The sequence below is a fragment of the Hordeum vulgare genome, chromosome 5H, assembly GCF_904849725.1.
Source record: "Hordeum vulgare subsp. vulgare chromosome 5H, MorexV3_pseudomolecules_assembly, whole genome shotgun sequence".
Lineage (NCBI taxonomy): Eukaryota > Viridiplantae > Streptophyta > Magnoliopsida > Poales > Poaceae > Hordeum > Hordeum vulgare.
The window spans coordinates 582,578,622-582,592,626 of NC_058522.1; the positions used below are offsets into that span (position 1 = coordinate 582,578,622).

Consider the following 14,005-nt stretch of genomic DNA (forward strand, 5'->3'; position numbering starts at 1 on the left):
TCCACGTTGATTTTCAGGGCATTTGGAGTTGCGCAGAATAGAGGACTCAGACTTGGTCCTTTTCCATTCCAGAATTCCAGCTGCCGGTATTCTCCCTCTTCAAATAAACCTTGCAAAATAAGAGAGAAAAGGCATAAGTATGGTTCCCCAAAGTATAATAACAGTCCATAAAGCGATAAATATCAACATGAAAGCATGATGCAAAATGTACGTATCACTGATGAAGCGTACGAGCTGTGGAGGGCTTTGCAGTAAGTGTCGAGCGAGCAGCTGCCCGAGGAGGGGCTTAAATCCATCCAACTTACGTCATGCGAGCGCCCATGGCGAAGGAAGGAGGGGAGGCCATATTGTAGGTATGGATGGCGCGGTCAGAGTGGTCGGAACCAGTTTGGGTGGTCGTCGGGGCCAGAGTGGCCGCCGGTGTGGGTTTGATGGACAACGTGGGAGTGGAAGACCAACGCTATGAATCTTCAAACTCTGGCTTGATAAAATAAAGGTCAGAGAACTTATTTACATAGAAAATAAATAAAATTAGGATCAATAAGTTCGAGGTATCATTCTCATATTTATGGTATATTGCTTGGATGAAATAAAATCAAAGTCGGAGAATATATTTATATATGCAATAAAAATAGGATTGATATATAATTCTCATTTATGGTACATTTTTATACCGTAAAACACATGAATTCATTATTAGGAGACAAAATTTTAAAATTTGAAAATCAATCAATAAATTAACATCTCAAGATTCGTCATGGTTAACATAAACATAGCTAGCAAATTAAACCCACTCTATGTCATAACTTAGAACCCGGAATCTGTTTGGAGGCATAAACTTTGGCCACACTACACGCAATGACCATTTGTCGGCGTCGGGTTCGATCGGGCAGCAAAGTAAATAGCATAAGTGGATGATCAATGCCAGCCCGTAGCTCAGTCTAGCTTCCACAGCGTGATGATTGAGAGGTGGCGAGGCCGACAACGGTGAGCATGGGGCTTATGACCATGTGCTTGAAGACCTTCGATGTACACAACTCCTTGGACCGGGGAGTTGCCGGTGATATTGACCGAGATCTCGTACGAGGCCTCCTGCTATGGATAGGTGAAGTTAAGTGTGCTTGCGTCGGCGATTATGCATGACAACCTTGGTTGTGTATGTTTACAGCATCCCTGGAGGCGTGACGTTCATCAACGTCCTCGCTAGTGAGAGTCTTAAGGTTAAAAAAATATGTGGTGGGAAGCTAGGAGCATCTCCACAAGTCAATGTGTGAAACGGCGAGCGTTGTGGACGGTCGATGGACGTGTGTAGGGCTGGTTCAAACAATATTTGGAGCGTTGTGGACGGTCGATGGACGTGTGTAGGGCTGGTTCAAACAATATTTGGACCCAGGGCATAATAAAATACATATAATTATAATGAACTTTTGTACTTATTTAAACTAGTTCTATAGTATTATAGCTATAATTAGTACACTTTTATATTACAAGCTAGCATAGTTAAAGATATAATTTTTTGCTAAATAATACTTATAGTGTTTGTTGTTTAATATGCAATTTAAATGTAGATAGCTAAACTGAGCTTCTGCTAAATTTAAATTGTATGAACTATATATAGTATAAATATATATTTTGTGTGTGTGCGTTTGTAAATATAAATATAAATAAATATCATGATTTAGATTTGTAAAGCATACAGTCAAACAAAAATATTTATATTGGTTTCTAGTGTATAATTAGGTAATCTTGTATAAGTTTCTAGGGTATGTAAGTGTGTCTTGCAACTTGGGGTCCATAAAAAATTAGCAACATGTGTATGATTTGTACTTATACTTTGTAATCATCGAATAATATAGAAAATTGCAGCCTCTACTTACAAACATATGATTTGATATTTTACTATCGAAAGAGCCCATGTGTTGCAACGTGGGAAAAGAATAGCACACTTCCCTAACCCAATAATCACAAGTCAAGACCCGAAAACGGTTCGCATCCTTTCTTTCAACACATGGCATCTCATCTATGTTCTCACTTATCATCCTTCTCACAGTCGTTGACAGTGACCTCAATGCTCCAACGATCACAATGTGTTTGAATGTTGTCAATCCTTAGGTATCTCTCTCTCGAAATAAGATAAAAAATATGTTTTTTTCTCTGAGGTTTGGCAAGGCATGCATGTGTGGTTATAGATGATTTTTTTTGTTCTAATTCTAGTTTTGCCGAGTTGTTCATTTCAATCCGGATCGACATAAGTATGAAATGAAGATGGATAATACACTATTGATTAAGGTTTTACCCTAAATAGAAATTTTAAAATCGTTAATGGATAAGTTAACATCATATTCAGATTCTACATATTTTTTAATCAAATTTCATATATGACATGTTAAATTTAGAATTAGGATTTAAAAAAATATATATACTAAAATCATTGGATATTTACTATGGGTTGATTAAACCAATTATCTTGGGGTTTCCTGCAAAGCAAAAATCTAACTTAAAACTCCAATACGGGTTGATTAACATACACAAGGGGGACGGGGGTTCTTTGCAAAATAGTTTGGCGGACCAAGAATACTTATTTCATTTGTTACTAGTTATAGATAAGCTCATCTAGAATCTATAATGTGATTAGTTAATTTAATGTATACCGAAGTTTTCATTTATTTATAAAGTAAATAGTTGTGCACTAATTTGAATATAGAAATATATTTAACATATATTTCATTATGACATGCACGACATGTAAATTTGCTCCCACATTATATGCACTATTAGTATGTGGTGTGGATTTTCTTCCATGAAAATTAAATTTTCTTAGGTATTCAATAATCTTTCGGACATAATGTATTATAATATGGTCATTACAAGCATAGTCTAGTAATTTGGGGCCGTGCTTCTCTCACGGGCCAGGGTGGTTTCCTTTTTCACTCGGCCTATCGACCGACCCTAGATGTGGGCCTTTGTTGCCGGCACTAGCGACGACGAGGGCATCGACTATCGTGTGGTGGTCATACGTTGGTATGGAGTATACCTGGGCAAAACTAGGGCCAGGCCATACAAAGCCCGTGGTACAAAACACAGGTCCGAGCCCGGCCCGAGCCGACTGTCGGGCCTAGCTTTTGGGACCAAGCCCGGCCCTAGCCCGAAAAAGCCCGGCCCGGCATAGGCGTAAAACCGGGTATTTCTAGGCCTGAGCGCGATCAGATGAGCCCGACGGGCTTAAAATCTAGGCCCGAGCACGGCCCGTGGGCAAGGTCGGGTTAGGCTTTTTTGGGCCGGTCGGATCGGGCTTTTTTGGGCCAGGTCGGGCTGCCCATGGCTAGATATAGTATGGAGGTTTCGTCGATGAATAGCCAGATGACGTCGACACCTCGTGCACCGTTGCAAGTAGGGGTGCAAGCGGTGCGGGTTGCCCGCAATCCTGCAAAAGTCGCCCCGCATAAAACATGCTTTGCGGGACCCTGCGGATAACCGAAATCACTAGTTAGCGAGTACACCTTTCAACGATTACTCCCATTTCCACAGGTTGAGACAAGTGGCGAACTGTATGCGTGCCACTTGTCGCAACCTGAGAGTTTTCTCTTTTTTCGTAGATCCGTATTTTCAAAACGTTTTATCTCCTAAACCGTGCGTCCAAATCTCGAACCGTTTTATCGTTGGCTTTCTCGCGTCGAGATCTTAAAAACTAGATCCTAGGTTGATAGGTTTTCACGAAAAAAACAGGAAGAAAAAAACCGGACGGAAAAACCATGCCTCTCGCGGAAAAATGAGAGCAAAAAACGCGTTTTTCCCTTTTCAGGAGAGGCACGGGCATGCCTCTCGCAAAGGCAAAACCGTGTCTTTCGCGGAGGCAAAACCGTGCCTCTCGCAAAAAATTAGAAAACGAGTTTTTTTTCCCTTTCTGGAGAGGCACGAGCTTGCCTCTGGTGAAGGCAAAACCATGCCTTTCGCGAAAGCAAAACCGTCCCTCTCACGAAAAAACAGAAAACACGTGTTTCCCTTTCCAAAAGGCATGGGCATGCCTCTCGCGAATTGAAAACACGTGCCTTTCGCGGAAGCAAAACCGTGCCTCTTGCAAAAAAACAGAAAAAACATTTTTTTTCCTTTCTGAAAGGCACAGACGTGCCTCTCGCGAAGGCAAAATCGTGCCTTTCACGGAAGCAAAACCGTGTCTCTCGCAAAAAAAAACAGAAAACACGTTTTTTTCCTTTCCGAGTGCGGTCGTGCGTCTCGCGAAGGCAAAACTGTGCCTTTAAAAAAATAGAAAACGCGTTTTTTTTTCTTTCCGAAAGGCACGGGCGTGCCTCTCGCGAAGGCAAAATCATGACTTTCGCGGAAACAAAACCGTGCCTCTCGCAAAAAAAAACAGAAAACACGCTTTTTTCTTTCCTTGTGCCTCTCACGAAGGCAAAGCTGTGCCTCTCGCAAAAAACAGAAAACACATTTTTTTTCCTTTCCGAAAGGCACGGGCGTACCTCTCGCGAAGGCAAAATCGTGTCTTTCGCGGAAGCAAAACCGTGCTTCTCGCAAAAAAACAGAAAACACATTTTTTTTCCTTTCCGAGAGGCACGGTCGTGCCTCTCGCGAAGGCAAAACCGTGCCTCTCGCGGAAGCGGAACCGTGCCTCTCGCAAAAAAACAGAAAACACGTTTTTTTCTTTCCGAAAGGCACGGGTGTGCCTCTCGTAACAAAAACAGAAAACACGTTTTTTCCCTTTTCGAGTACCTCTCGCGAAGGTAAAATCGTGCCTCTTGCGAAAGCAGAACCGTGTCTCTCGCAAAAAAAAAACAGAAAACGTGTTTTTCACATAAAAAAAAGAAAACACGGTTTTTTCGCAAAAAACATTAACCCGTCCAAAAGTTATAAAAGACTGATAAAAACCGGAACACGAAAAAAGGATAAAACCACTAAAAAAGACGAAAACGCGTGCGAAAAAAAAAACTAAAGGAAACGCTCAGAACGCGACACGTGGCGACGACTTGGAACGCGCCAAGTGACGACGTGTGGGAGCGATCGCTGGGAGGCTTCCGATGAAGCCTTCGCTAACTAGTTGCTCCTACGGATAATCACATAATTATGCAGTCACTTGCGGGCTGTCCGCGGGAACCCACAATGTGCCCGCATAAACGTTCCAGTTTGTATTAGTACCTCCGGTGGTGTACTTGTGCGTTAAAATTTACTCCTCTATCCTAAAATAAATGCCGCAAATTTAACATTAAATTAATATAAATTTTGTAGTAGACTAATAACACTTATTTTAGGACAGAGGGAGTAGAATACAGTCTGCGTGAGTTTCACTTCTCACTTCCTGCCTCTGCTGAAAACAAACAACTCGACCGGAGTGCCGAGCAACTGGTGAGATAAAATGAGATGTCACGCCTCAGTACAGTCGGAGCATGCTCCTCACGAACGATTGCGACCGCAGATGCCGGCCGCCGTTGGCTGCCAGCCCGGTGGTGTCGCGCCGGCTATTGGCGTTGCGCACTGTGATCAGGTATAACCGCAATATACCATTGTTGACGTTCTCTACGATTCCGCTCCAGCACGCATGACGTGGTTCCGCTCCAGCTGTGCAGTGTGGTCAGGAATAACCGCAACATGCCGTGTTTTTCTTGTTGCCGCTTGCCGCTGCCGTGGCCGTTGTCGTTGCCTTGATGAAGCAGCGCCGCGAACTGCCCAGACCGGCGCTATTGCTGCTGAACGAGCTGCGCACGCTGCCATTCATTGTTGTTGCACCTCTGCAGCCCGGCGTTGGTGTACCCACAAACGCGCAGCTCAGGCCACGGCTCGGAAACCGCCCGAATGAAGCTGTTAAAGCTGCTCGCGAACAAGCTCGCGGGATGGGTCGTGGTAGTGGACGAAGAGAACAGTGAGGTGTGGGTGGCGCTCGCCGGCCGATGAGAACGACGACTAACCATGTGTATTAGCGAGACAAAACAAGAAAATATGTGGGGTGACGGCTCCCGCTTAACCCGCACATCCCGCATCACAGTCAGCCGCGTAGCCCACATATCGTTGCATGCAGGATTACGGGACTGCGGGACGACCGCAACCCGTTGGCTGCCAGCCCGGTGGTGCCGCGCAGGCCATTGGCGTTGCGCACTGTGATCAGTTATAACTGCAATATAACGTTGTTGGCGTTCTTTGCGGTTCCGCTCCAGCACGCATGACGTGGTTTCGCTCCAGCTGCGCAGTGTGGTCAGGTATAACCGCAACATGCCGTGTTTTTCTTGTTGCCGCTTGCCGCTGCCGTGGCCGTTGCCGTTGCCTTGACGAAGCAGTGCTGCGAACTGCCCAGACCGGCGCTATTGCTGCTAAACGAGTTGCGCACGCTGCCATTGTTGTTGCACCTCTGCAGCCCGGCGTTGGTGTACCCACGAACGCGCAACTCAGGCCACGGCTCGAAGACCGCCCGAATGAAGCTGCTAAAGCTGCTCGCGAACAAGCTTGCGGGATGGGTCGTGGTAGTGGACGAAGAGAACAGTGAGGTGTGGTTGGCGCTGGCCGGCCGATGAGAACGACGACTAACCATGTGTATTAGCGAGACAAAACAAGAAAATATGTGGGGTGACGGCTCCTGCTTAACCCGCACATCCCGCATCACAGTCAGCCGCGTAGCCCACATATCGTTCGCACGCAGGATTACGGGACTGCGGGACGACCGCAACCAGTCCCACTTACACCCTTAAAAAAATGAGATCCATGGGCACTAGCATCTCGGACTTAGCTTTATAGGAGAATCCCACCCTGGATGAGCATCAAAAATCCGAACCCGACGAGGTTCGTACTCTGGCCGCAGGGTGAGCCACTGCCCATTCATGCCACTAGGCAAGGATGTCCGCCATCCTTGCAGCCCACTTACACCCTTAGCTGCAACATCAACGATTCGTCAGGGCAGCCCCTTTCGCCACATGCCCTGTCGACGGCAACGTGCGCCTGCGCAGCCATGACGGACGAGTTGCCGCTGGCGAGCCCATTGCATGTTGGTCGTCACGTGAGTGTCGTGCCCGTCGGCAGCATCCAAAGGTGGTCCGAAGCCATAGAAATAATTCACCAGGTGGGCCTCCTATTGCATTTGATGTCCTTGTCAGAGGAGCCCATCCATCGTTGCAACGACACGATGCCCTTGAATCCAACATCCTCCATCGACGACTACGATTATCAACGGGAGTGGTGGCCCGCCATGCTGCCACGAGCGGGCAAGATGACACCACATACACTAGTGCCAATCTTGCGCGGAGTCCATTTTGGTCATGCATGTTCATTGCAGTGATGGCAATGCTTTCATAAAGCTCAGCCGCAAATTCTGAAATGGCTATCATTGCACGAATGTGTACTGTGTCAGATTGATTGATCGATACACTTATAAGAGTTCCATTAGTTGTTTGTGTGTATCAAACAATCTATATTTATTGATAACCTGCATGACTTGTGTGATACCCTGCTTCATCCTAAGTACCATTTATTTGTTGTGTTATCGTGGCGACAAATGTGGTTCTCACATGATACATGAAGGGGGATTTGGGAGATGAAAGTAGGATTACAGAAGAGACAGAAGCAGTGCTGAGGATCAAGAAAAGTCATTAGAGCATCTCTAATAGAAGATGTATATTTAGAGATGTAAACATGGATGATGTATAATTTATATCACCAAAAAAGTCCGAACACCAACAGATGATGTATATTTGATAATGTAAAACTATTGCTCCAATAGATGATGCATATATCAAGATGTAAAACGGACGACGGCCACGCAACAGCCTACACCCGCACTCCAGCCAGTGTACAAGCACACTATGTCGAAAAAAAATCATCATAAAGACGTATGAATGAACAATATTTCTAAATTAACATGAACTCCACTTCCATAACAAACATAGTACATAATCCAACAAACAAAAGAGCATCATATTAATCAAAGTTCTTGGTCCAACAATTTACAATACACAAGATAACATCCAACATAGCATCTCAACTGTCCTCCTCTCCGTTGTCACTTGCCACATTGTGGACATTGGCATCATCATCATCAATGGCTTCTTTGTTGATGTTTTCATGCGTTGATGCATCGATGCCGCCACCTCCACCGGAAGCGTCCCCGATGCCACTCGTGTTGCCATCGAAGCCACCTCCCACACCACTCATGTTGACATCGGAAGCACCTCCCATGCCACTCTCGTTTCCACCGAAGCCATCTCCCATTCCACCCATGTTGCCACCGAAGCTACCTCTTATGCCACCCATATTGCCACCGAAGCCACCTCCCACGCCACTCATGTTGCCATCGGAAGCACCTCCCATGCCACTTTTGTTTCCACCGAAGCCACCTCCCATTCCACCCATGCATGCCACCAAAGCTACCTCTCATGCCACCCATATTGCCACTGAAGCCACCATCCACGTTGCCACCAAAGGCACAACCCATATTGCCTCCAAAGGCACCACCCATGGCACCTCCCATCATGTTCATGTAGCCACCTATTCCACCGCCCATGGAACCTCCCATTCCACCGCCGAAGGCACCTCCCATTACTCTTCCCATAATGTTTCTCATGAGCATTTGTTCATCATGATCATCTCAGCGCAACAAAACTTGACATACGCCTTTGCTTTGGGGTCGAGGCCACTTGTGTCCATGAACATAAACTTGAATGTCTTCTCCTCCACTACCTTGAGCTCATCGGCTGCCACCTTTCTCTCCTCTAGTTCAACCTTTTTTCCTTGCCCACCGCCAACCTCTCCTTGGCAGCCGCCCTCTTCTCTTGGTCGCCACCCTCTGCCGCATGCTTTCCTCCACTACTGGGAAAAGGCTTATAGGTGGCCTCTAATGAGTCGTAGGCGTTGCCTGGCACCCTCCACTGAAACATTTTCAAAATAGCAATGGCAGGTAAAAACAAGAGACCACCACTGTAATCCTTTTAGTAGTGACGAGTAAAAAATATTGCTCACCATTGCTATACTATTCCAAACTAGCCCGCATTACGGTAACAAGCAGTGGCAGGCGTCCATGTAGGACCCACCACCGGTTAGCGTTGCATGAATGGCGTGCCATTGCCACAAATACTTGCTCACCAAACCTCAACCGAGTCAAACAAGTGGCCCGAGAATAGGGTATTTGTCAATGACCAAAGACCATGGCCTTCTAGTGTAGCAGCACTTGTTTTTTGCACCCTCTTGCAAAGAGGGCAAAGACCACCCACGCTTGGCCAATCTATCTAACAGTCCAAAATCTATCTTGTGCAAGATTCTGGCTCAATGATCAGCCTCTGTTGCTATCAACCACTCCGACCATTCCAACCCAAACAGTTACCAATCACACATGTTGCCTCCACATCGAGACCACAAAAAAGTACAGTATAATCCAACATCGAGACCACAAAAAGTACAGTATCATCCAACATTGAGAACAAAAAAGTATCATAAAGAAAGTGAAGAGAACATGCAAGGAATTAAAATGTTGATAAACCTAAATTATATTGACAGTCTTGCGTGGAGTCCATGTCATCATGCACGCCCAGTTTTTTTTAGGAAATCATGCATGACCTTGTTCATTGCACTGATGGCGATGCTTTGACAAAGCTCAGCCGCAAAATCTAAGTCAGCTTTCTCATAATCATTTCTTTAGACAGATGGTACTAATTCATCTATCATTTTTCTATTTCATTTTCCAGAAGTACACATTCCACTATTTTAATAAACTTCGCATATTAAATTTGTTCCAAGTCAAATTAAGTTTGCAAATACAATGTCAACATTTACAATAAAAATATATATGTTCTATAAATACATCCAATGATGAATTTAATATTGATTTGCTATTGTAGAAGCTGATAATTTTTTCTATAAATTTGATCAAAGTTTGACTTGAAGACATTGACAGTAACTTTATTGATAATGATTATCAGGAACTTGACTAGCACAGCACAGCGAGTAAAAGAAAGCAGCAACACCACAATAAAAACTTCTTCACGGCACATCAAGCTGGAATAAGTACAAAATCATATGTGTTTTGTCTATTGTCATGAAATGAATAGCAAAAATATTTTCATTGTAACAAGATTTCGATCAATGTGAATGATACACATTCATGATAGTAGTAACAACCCCCTAATATTCTCTACATAGCTGTGCAAGAAATGCTTGAGTCACTCGGAGATGCCCTGCGATTCGGAGCAGTACTTCCGCGTGCAGAGAAACACCCACAATTTCAGCCAATCAACACCTCACAGAATTCTGTCGAGGTCGGTGATGAAATTCGAGGCAAAAGATGTCAGCTTCTTTCCGGTTTCTCCGGCCATGTTCTTGAGAGATGATAAATCCTGAGAAGCCTGCAGAAAGATTTACACAAAATTAGAGATGTCCGTCAGTTTTTCCAGGTTTGGTTGAGTACTACAATAGTATGATTGTCTAAAGTATACCGGATTGGAAAGCAGGGCTAAATATGCAAGGAATGGAAAACCATGGTGAAACTGTAAAAAGGATTTACCTGGAAAGATATTCTGTTGATGAGATCTGCAGCACTTGCGTCCAGATCAGAATCATTTGTATCACGGCCAAACAGATCAGCGCTTGATATGGATGATGAACCCTGTAGTAAGGCAACACATAGAACATACGAAGAAATGGCACTGAGCCTCCTTTTTATGATTCTGGAGCATGCACACTCAAAACACGAGTAGCTTAAAGTGAGATCAAGTGCATACCGAAAATTTCTGTAGAGATAACTGAGCCTCCTTTTGTTCTCTGTCTGTGTTCCCAAAATATTGTGATGATGAAATTGCTTTCGCATTCGAAAATTTCTTCCTTGCTTCATCAGTTTCCTCTATCTGCAAGGTATTGTACTAGTCAGAGTCAAAAATGGATAGTAGTATAACTAGATCCTAAAGCAAACCTACTTGCAACAACAATTGTTTATGTTAAAAACATGAAGTGGCAAAATATATAGTCATGGGGAAATTGTACCCTCTGTTTTTGCTTTTGACATATTTTGCTTTATCCATACACAGTTGGCAAAGATTTTGAGAAGAAAATATAGGGAAACGACTAAATTATTAAGCAGCAGCTTTGAATAGAAACGTAAGATGCTGCTTGTTGTGTGTTAAAGAAGCAGCCAGAATAAATAAAAAAGTTTGCACTTGGGTGTTGGAAAAGCTATGTAAAAGCAGCAAGTGCGTGAAAAAGTCAAGCATGCGTGGAATGAATAAATAGATCATTCGGTGAAATAATACAAAGACCATTTGTGAAACAAAGGACATGCTAGCATGTTTGCAGACCGCAGAGTAACCTGAACCTAAGAAGAGATTCCATAACTTGAAGAAACAACAGACCAGACAACAAAATAATTCAGAGGAAAAAAGTGCCCTACTAAAAGCACATAAGAAGTCCCTTCGGGGACATCTGATAAAAAAAACACATAAGAAACATGCAGATGCACACAACTCAAAACAAGGGAAGCTATAAGAACAACAGAAATCAAGTGCAATACTGCATGCTTTGATTGATTACTCTTACTATCATAATACTAGCATCACCCCAGCTTTTACCTGAGTCTTTGAGGCAGCTGCGTTTGTTTTCCTTTGGAAGCCATTATCCATTCCATACTCGTGAAAGAAGTCTGAGGTTTTTGGTGCTGCTACATGGCCAGTCTTGTTGCCTCCTCCAGTTTTTGACTCAGTTGATGTCTCATTTTCCACATACTGAAAACGTGAATGCGAGGATGGGCCACTTTTTGCAGCTGAAGTAGTCGTCATTGTTGGTAAAACAGGTTTCGGCTCTTCAGGTTTCTGATCATACAGGCTTTCATTTGACTGTCGTACAAAGTGAAAAATTGTGCAAAAGTCAGTCCTTGGTTTGCACAACAAATAGAAGAGTGGCAGTACGCTATTTTTAGAACTCCAGACCCACAGACATGCATATATCTAAATTTAGAAACAAGAATAGCCCAATTGATCTGCAGTAAAATACCTTTGTAGTGAGCTTTTTTACACCAAGTCCTCCAGTCTTGGCACCAAGCTTCTTTGCACCAAGGGGCTTCTTTACAGAACTGACATAAGTGGGGTGTGTCGGGACTTTTGGTGCCTGGGCAGGCTCTTTTGGTGGATTGGTGACGACATGTTCATGCTTCCCGTTGGCATTCTCTTCTGGTACATCAGCAAGCTTGAAATCAGGGAAGTCGTCGGACGGGTTAGCTGGTTGAGACGCTGCAACAGGGGATGATGGCAAGACGTTGACGGTGGAGCTCTTAGCAACTTCCTTTTGCAGTATCTGCCTGTATAATTCAGCAGCCCTTGATGTGTACTTTGAATCGACTTTGCCACTGCCCTCTGTCCACCCATGCTGTTTAAAGAAGGCATGTGCACGATTGTTGCCTCCAAAAGCCATCATCTTTAGCTGATCCGGAGTCCATGAGTCCAGGTTCGTTGACCTACATATACGAAATATAATGTACAGTTTGTGTTTTGTGTAAGAGAGAGGGGAAACAACATGAAACTGATGGCAGGCACAAAAGGCAAATAGTACAGAAAGCAGTTATCCTGGAACTTGGTAATCACGAGAAAAAGGTTTACTCTTGGCACAGCAAATTGACAAAACATAGAGAACAAAATGAGTAACGCGTCAGCAGGTAGCGGTGGTGCTTGCAAGGAGTAATGCATCAGCAGCAGACCATATCACCATGCAATGGATCCATGGAGTTTCTTCTCAAGAATGTAGAGAAAACGTAGGATGACCCTCGCACTCTTTTCTGTGACCCAAGACAGGTAGCATATAGCACAAAGGACAAACTTAACATTGCTTCAACTTTGAAAAATAGGCAAAGCTCACACTGTTGATTGGCTTAGGAATGCACGATATGTATATGTTAGGAGACCAATGTGCCACTTGTGGACTATTAGAGGTTGGTTGTTGTACCAAGAAGAAGCAAGCCCGCTCTCAACTCCATCTTAGCCTTAGTTTTTTTTGTTTTTCCTGGCAAACGAGATGGGCATCGGTGTGTGTTTGGCTCTCTGCCGCCCAGGTTTAATCCATTCATATGTGAGGTGGGTGGATGTCGGGCATTGGGATTGGATCACACGAACGCAGCAAAGAGATTAGTTTTAGGTCGAGCAAGCAGGGAGGGAGGATGCATGCTTGGTGGTGAATGAATCGAGCATTGGAATAGAATTGATCATGGTGCGGGGCATGTATCGATGAGATCCAGTAGCGGTAAGATGTGGAGGGAAGCAAGTTGTACCTGACGAATGTGATGTGTACTCCGAGGCTGCGGTGGAAGGCGGAGCAGTCGAGGCAGAGGAAGATGCCGTAGGTGACGGAGGCCCAGGTGGGGTTCTTGGCGTTGCAGTCGAAGCACATCTGCCATAGCCATAGCACATATGGATCAGATCTGTACTGAGGCGGCGGCTCGCAGATCTGGATGCTGAGCTAACCGGTAGTTACGCAGGCGGAAAGAGGAAGCCTAGGGAGGGGTACCTTGTTCTCGGGCTTGGCCTTGAGGCGGCGGAAGACGGCGGTCTTGTCGGTGAAGGCGTCGAACGCCATGGCTCCGGCGCGATGGGTGGAGATCTGGCTTGGGGCTGGTAGGGGTGGAGGTTTGGTTAGGCAAGTTGGGGGGCAAGGAGGAGAGCGCGTGAGTTGGGTATATACTACTAGTCCAGCACGGAGAGGGAGACCTGGGCTTGACGGCGAGGTGAAGAAAGGAGGTGTCCAGTCCAGCACCAGCACCAGCGGTTGAGGTTGGTGCTCCTCTCCTCTGTCGGTCGGCGGCCAGTTCAGCTTCAGGTTGAGGTTGAGGCCTTTGAAGCCTTTCTTTCTTTTCTTTTAAGAGTTAATTACACCCGCGATACAAGTGATATAACAACTGTTAGATTGTATATGTAGAGTTTCTATACACCTTATATTATACCCTTTGATACCTCTGTATAGTGAAATAGCCACACCCCGTTTAGGGTGTCGAACAGTTTCACAAAACACATATTTAACATGATATCATATTAGGGTTACGACG

General features: G+C 44.7%; 1 protein-coding gene across 1 annotated transcript; it reads right to left on the reverse strand.

Annotated features, from left to right (window-relative positions):
- Positions 1–9,990: 9,990 nt before the first annotated feature.
- On the reverse strand, positions 9,991–13,746 carry LOC123395185 (probable ADP-ribosylation factor GTPase-activating protein AGD9). Its single transcript, XM_045090124.1, has 7 exons — positions 13,471–13,746; positions 13,235–13,353; positions 11,968–12,427; positions 11,547–11,810; positions 10,707–10,829; positions 10,490–10,591; positions 9,991–10,331 (listed from the first exon to the last, which is right to left on the reverse strand). Exons 1-7 carry the CDS (start codon positions 13,537–13,539, stop codon positions 10,227–10,229), a joined length of 1,242 nt encoding a protein of 413 aa, XP_044946059.1. The 5' UTR covers positions 13,540–13,746; the 3' UTR covers positions 9,991–10,226.
- Between the last annotated feature and the right edge of the window lie 259 nt (positions 13,747–14,005).

Excerpts from the sequence above, each read along its gene's own strand:
- LOC123395185 (XM_045090124.1), bottom strand. The coding sequence starts at position 13,539 with ATGGCGTTCGACGCCTTCACCGACAAGACCGCCGTCTTCCGCCGCCTC. Across the intron at positions 12,428-13,234 it reads GTACACATCACATTCGTCAG|GTCAACGAACCTGGACTCAT; the intron begins GTACAACTTGCT and ends TCGTATATGTAG. Across the intron at positions 10,830-11,546 it reads CAGCTGCCTCAAAGACTCAG|ATAGAGGAAACTGATGAAGC; the intron begins GTAAAAGCTGGG and ends AATACCTTGCAG.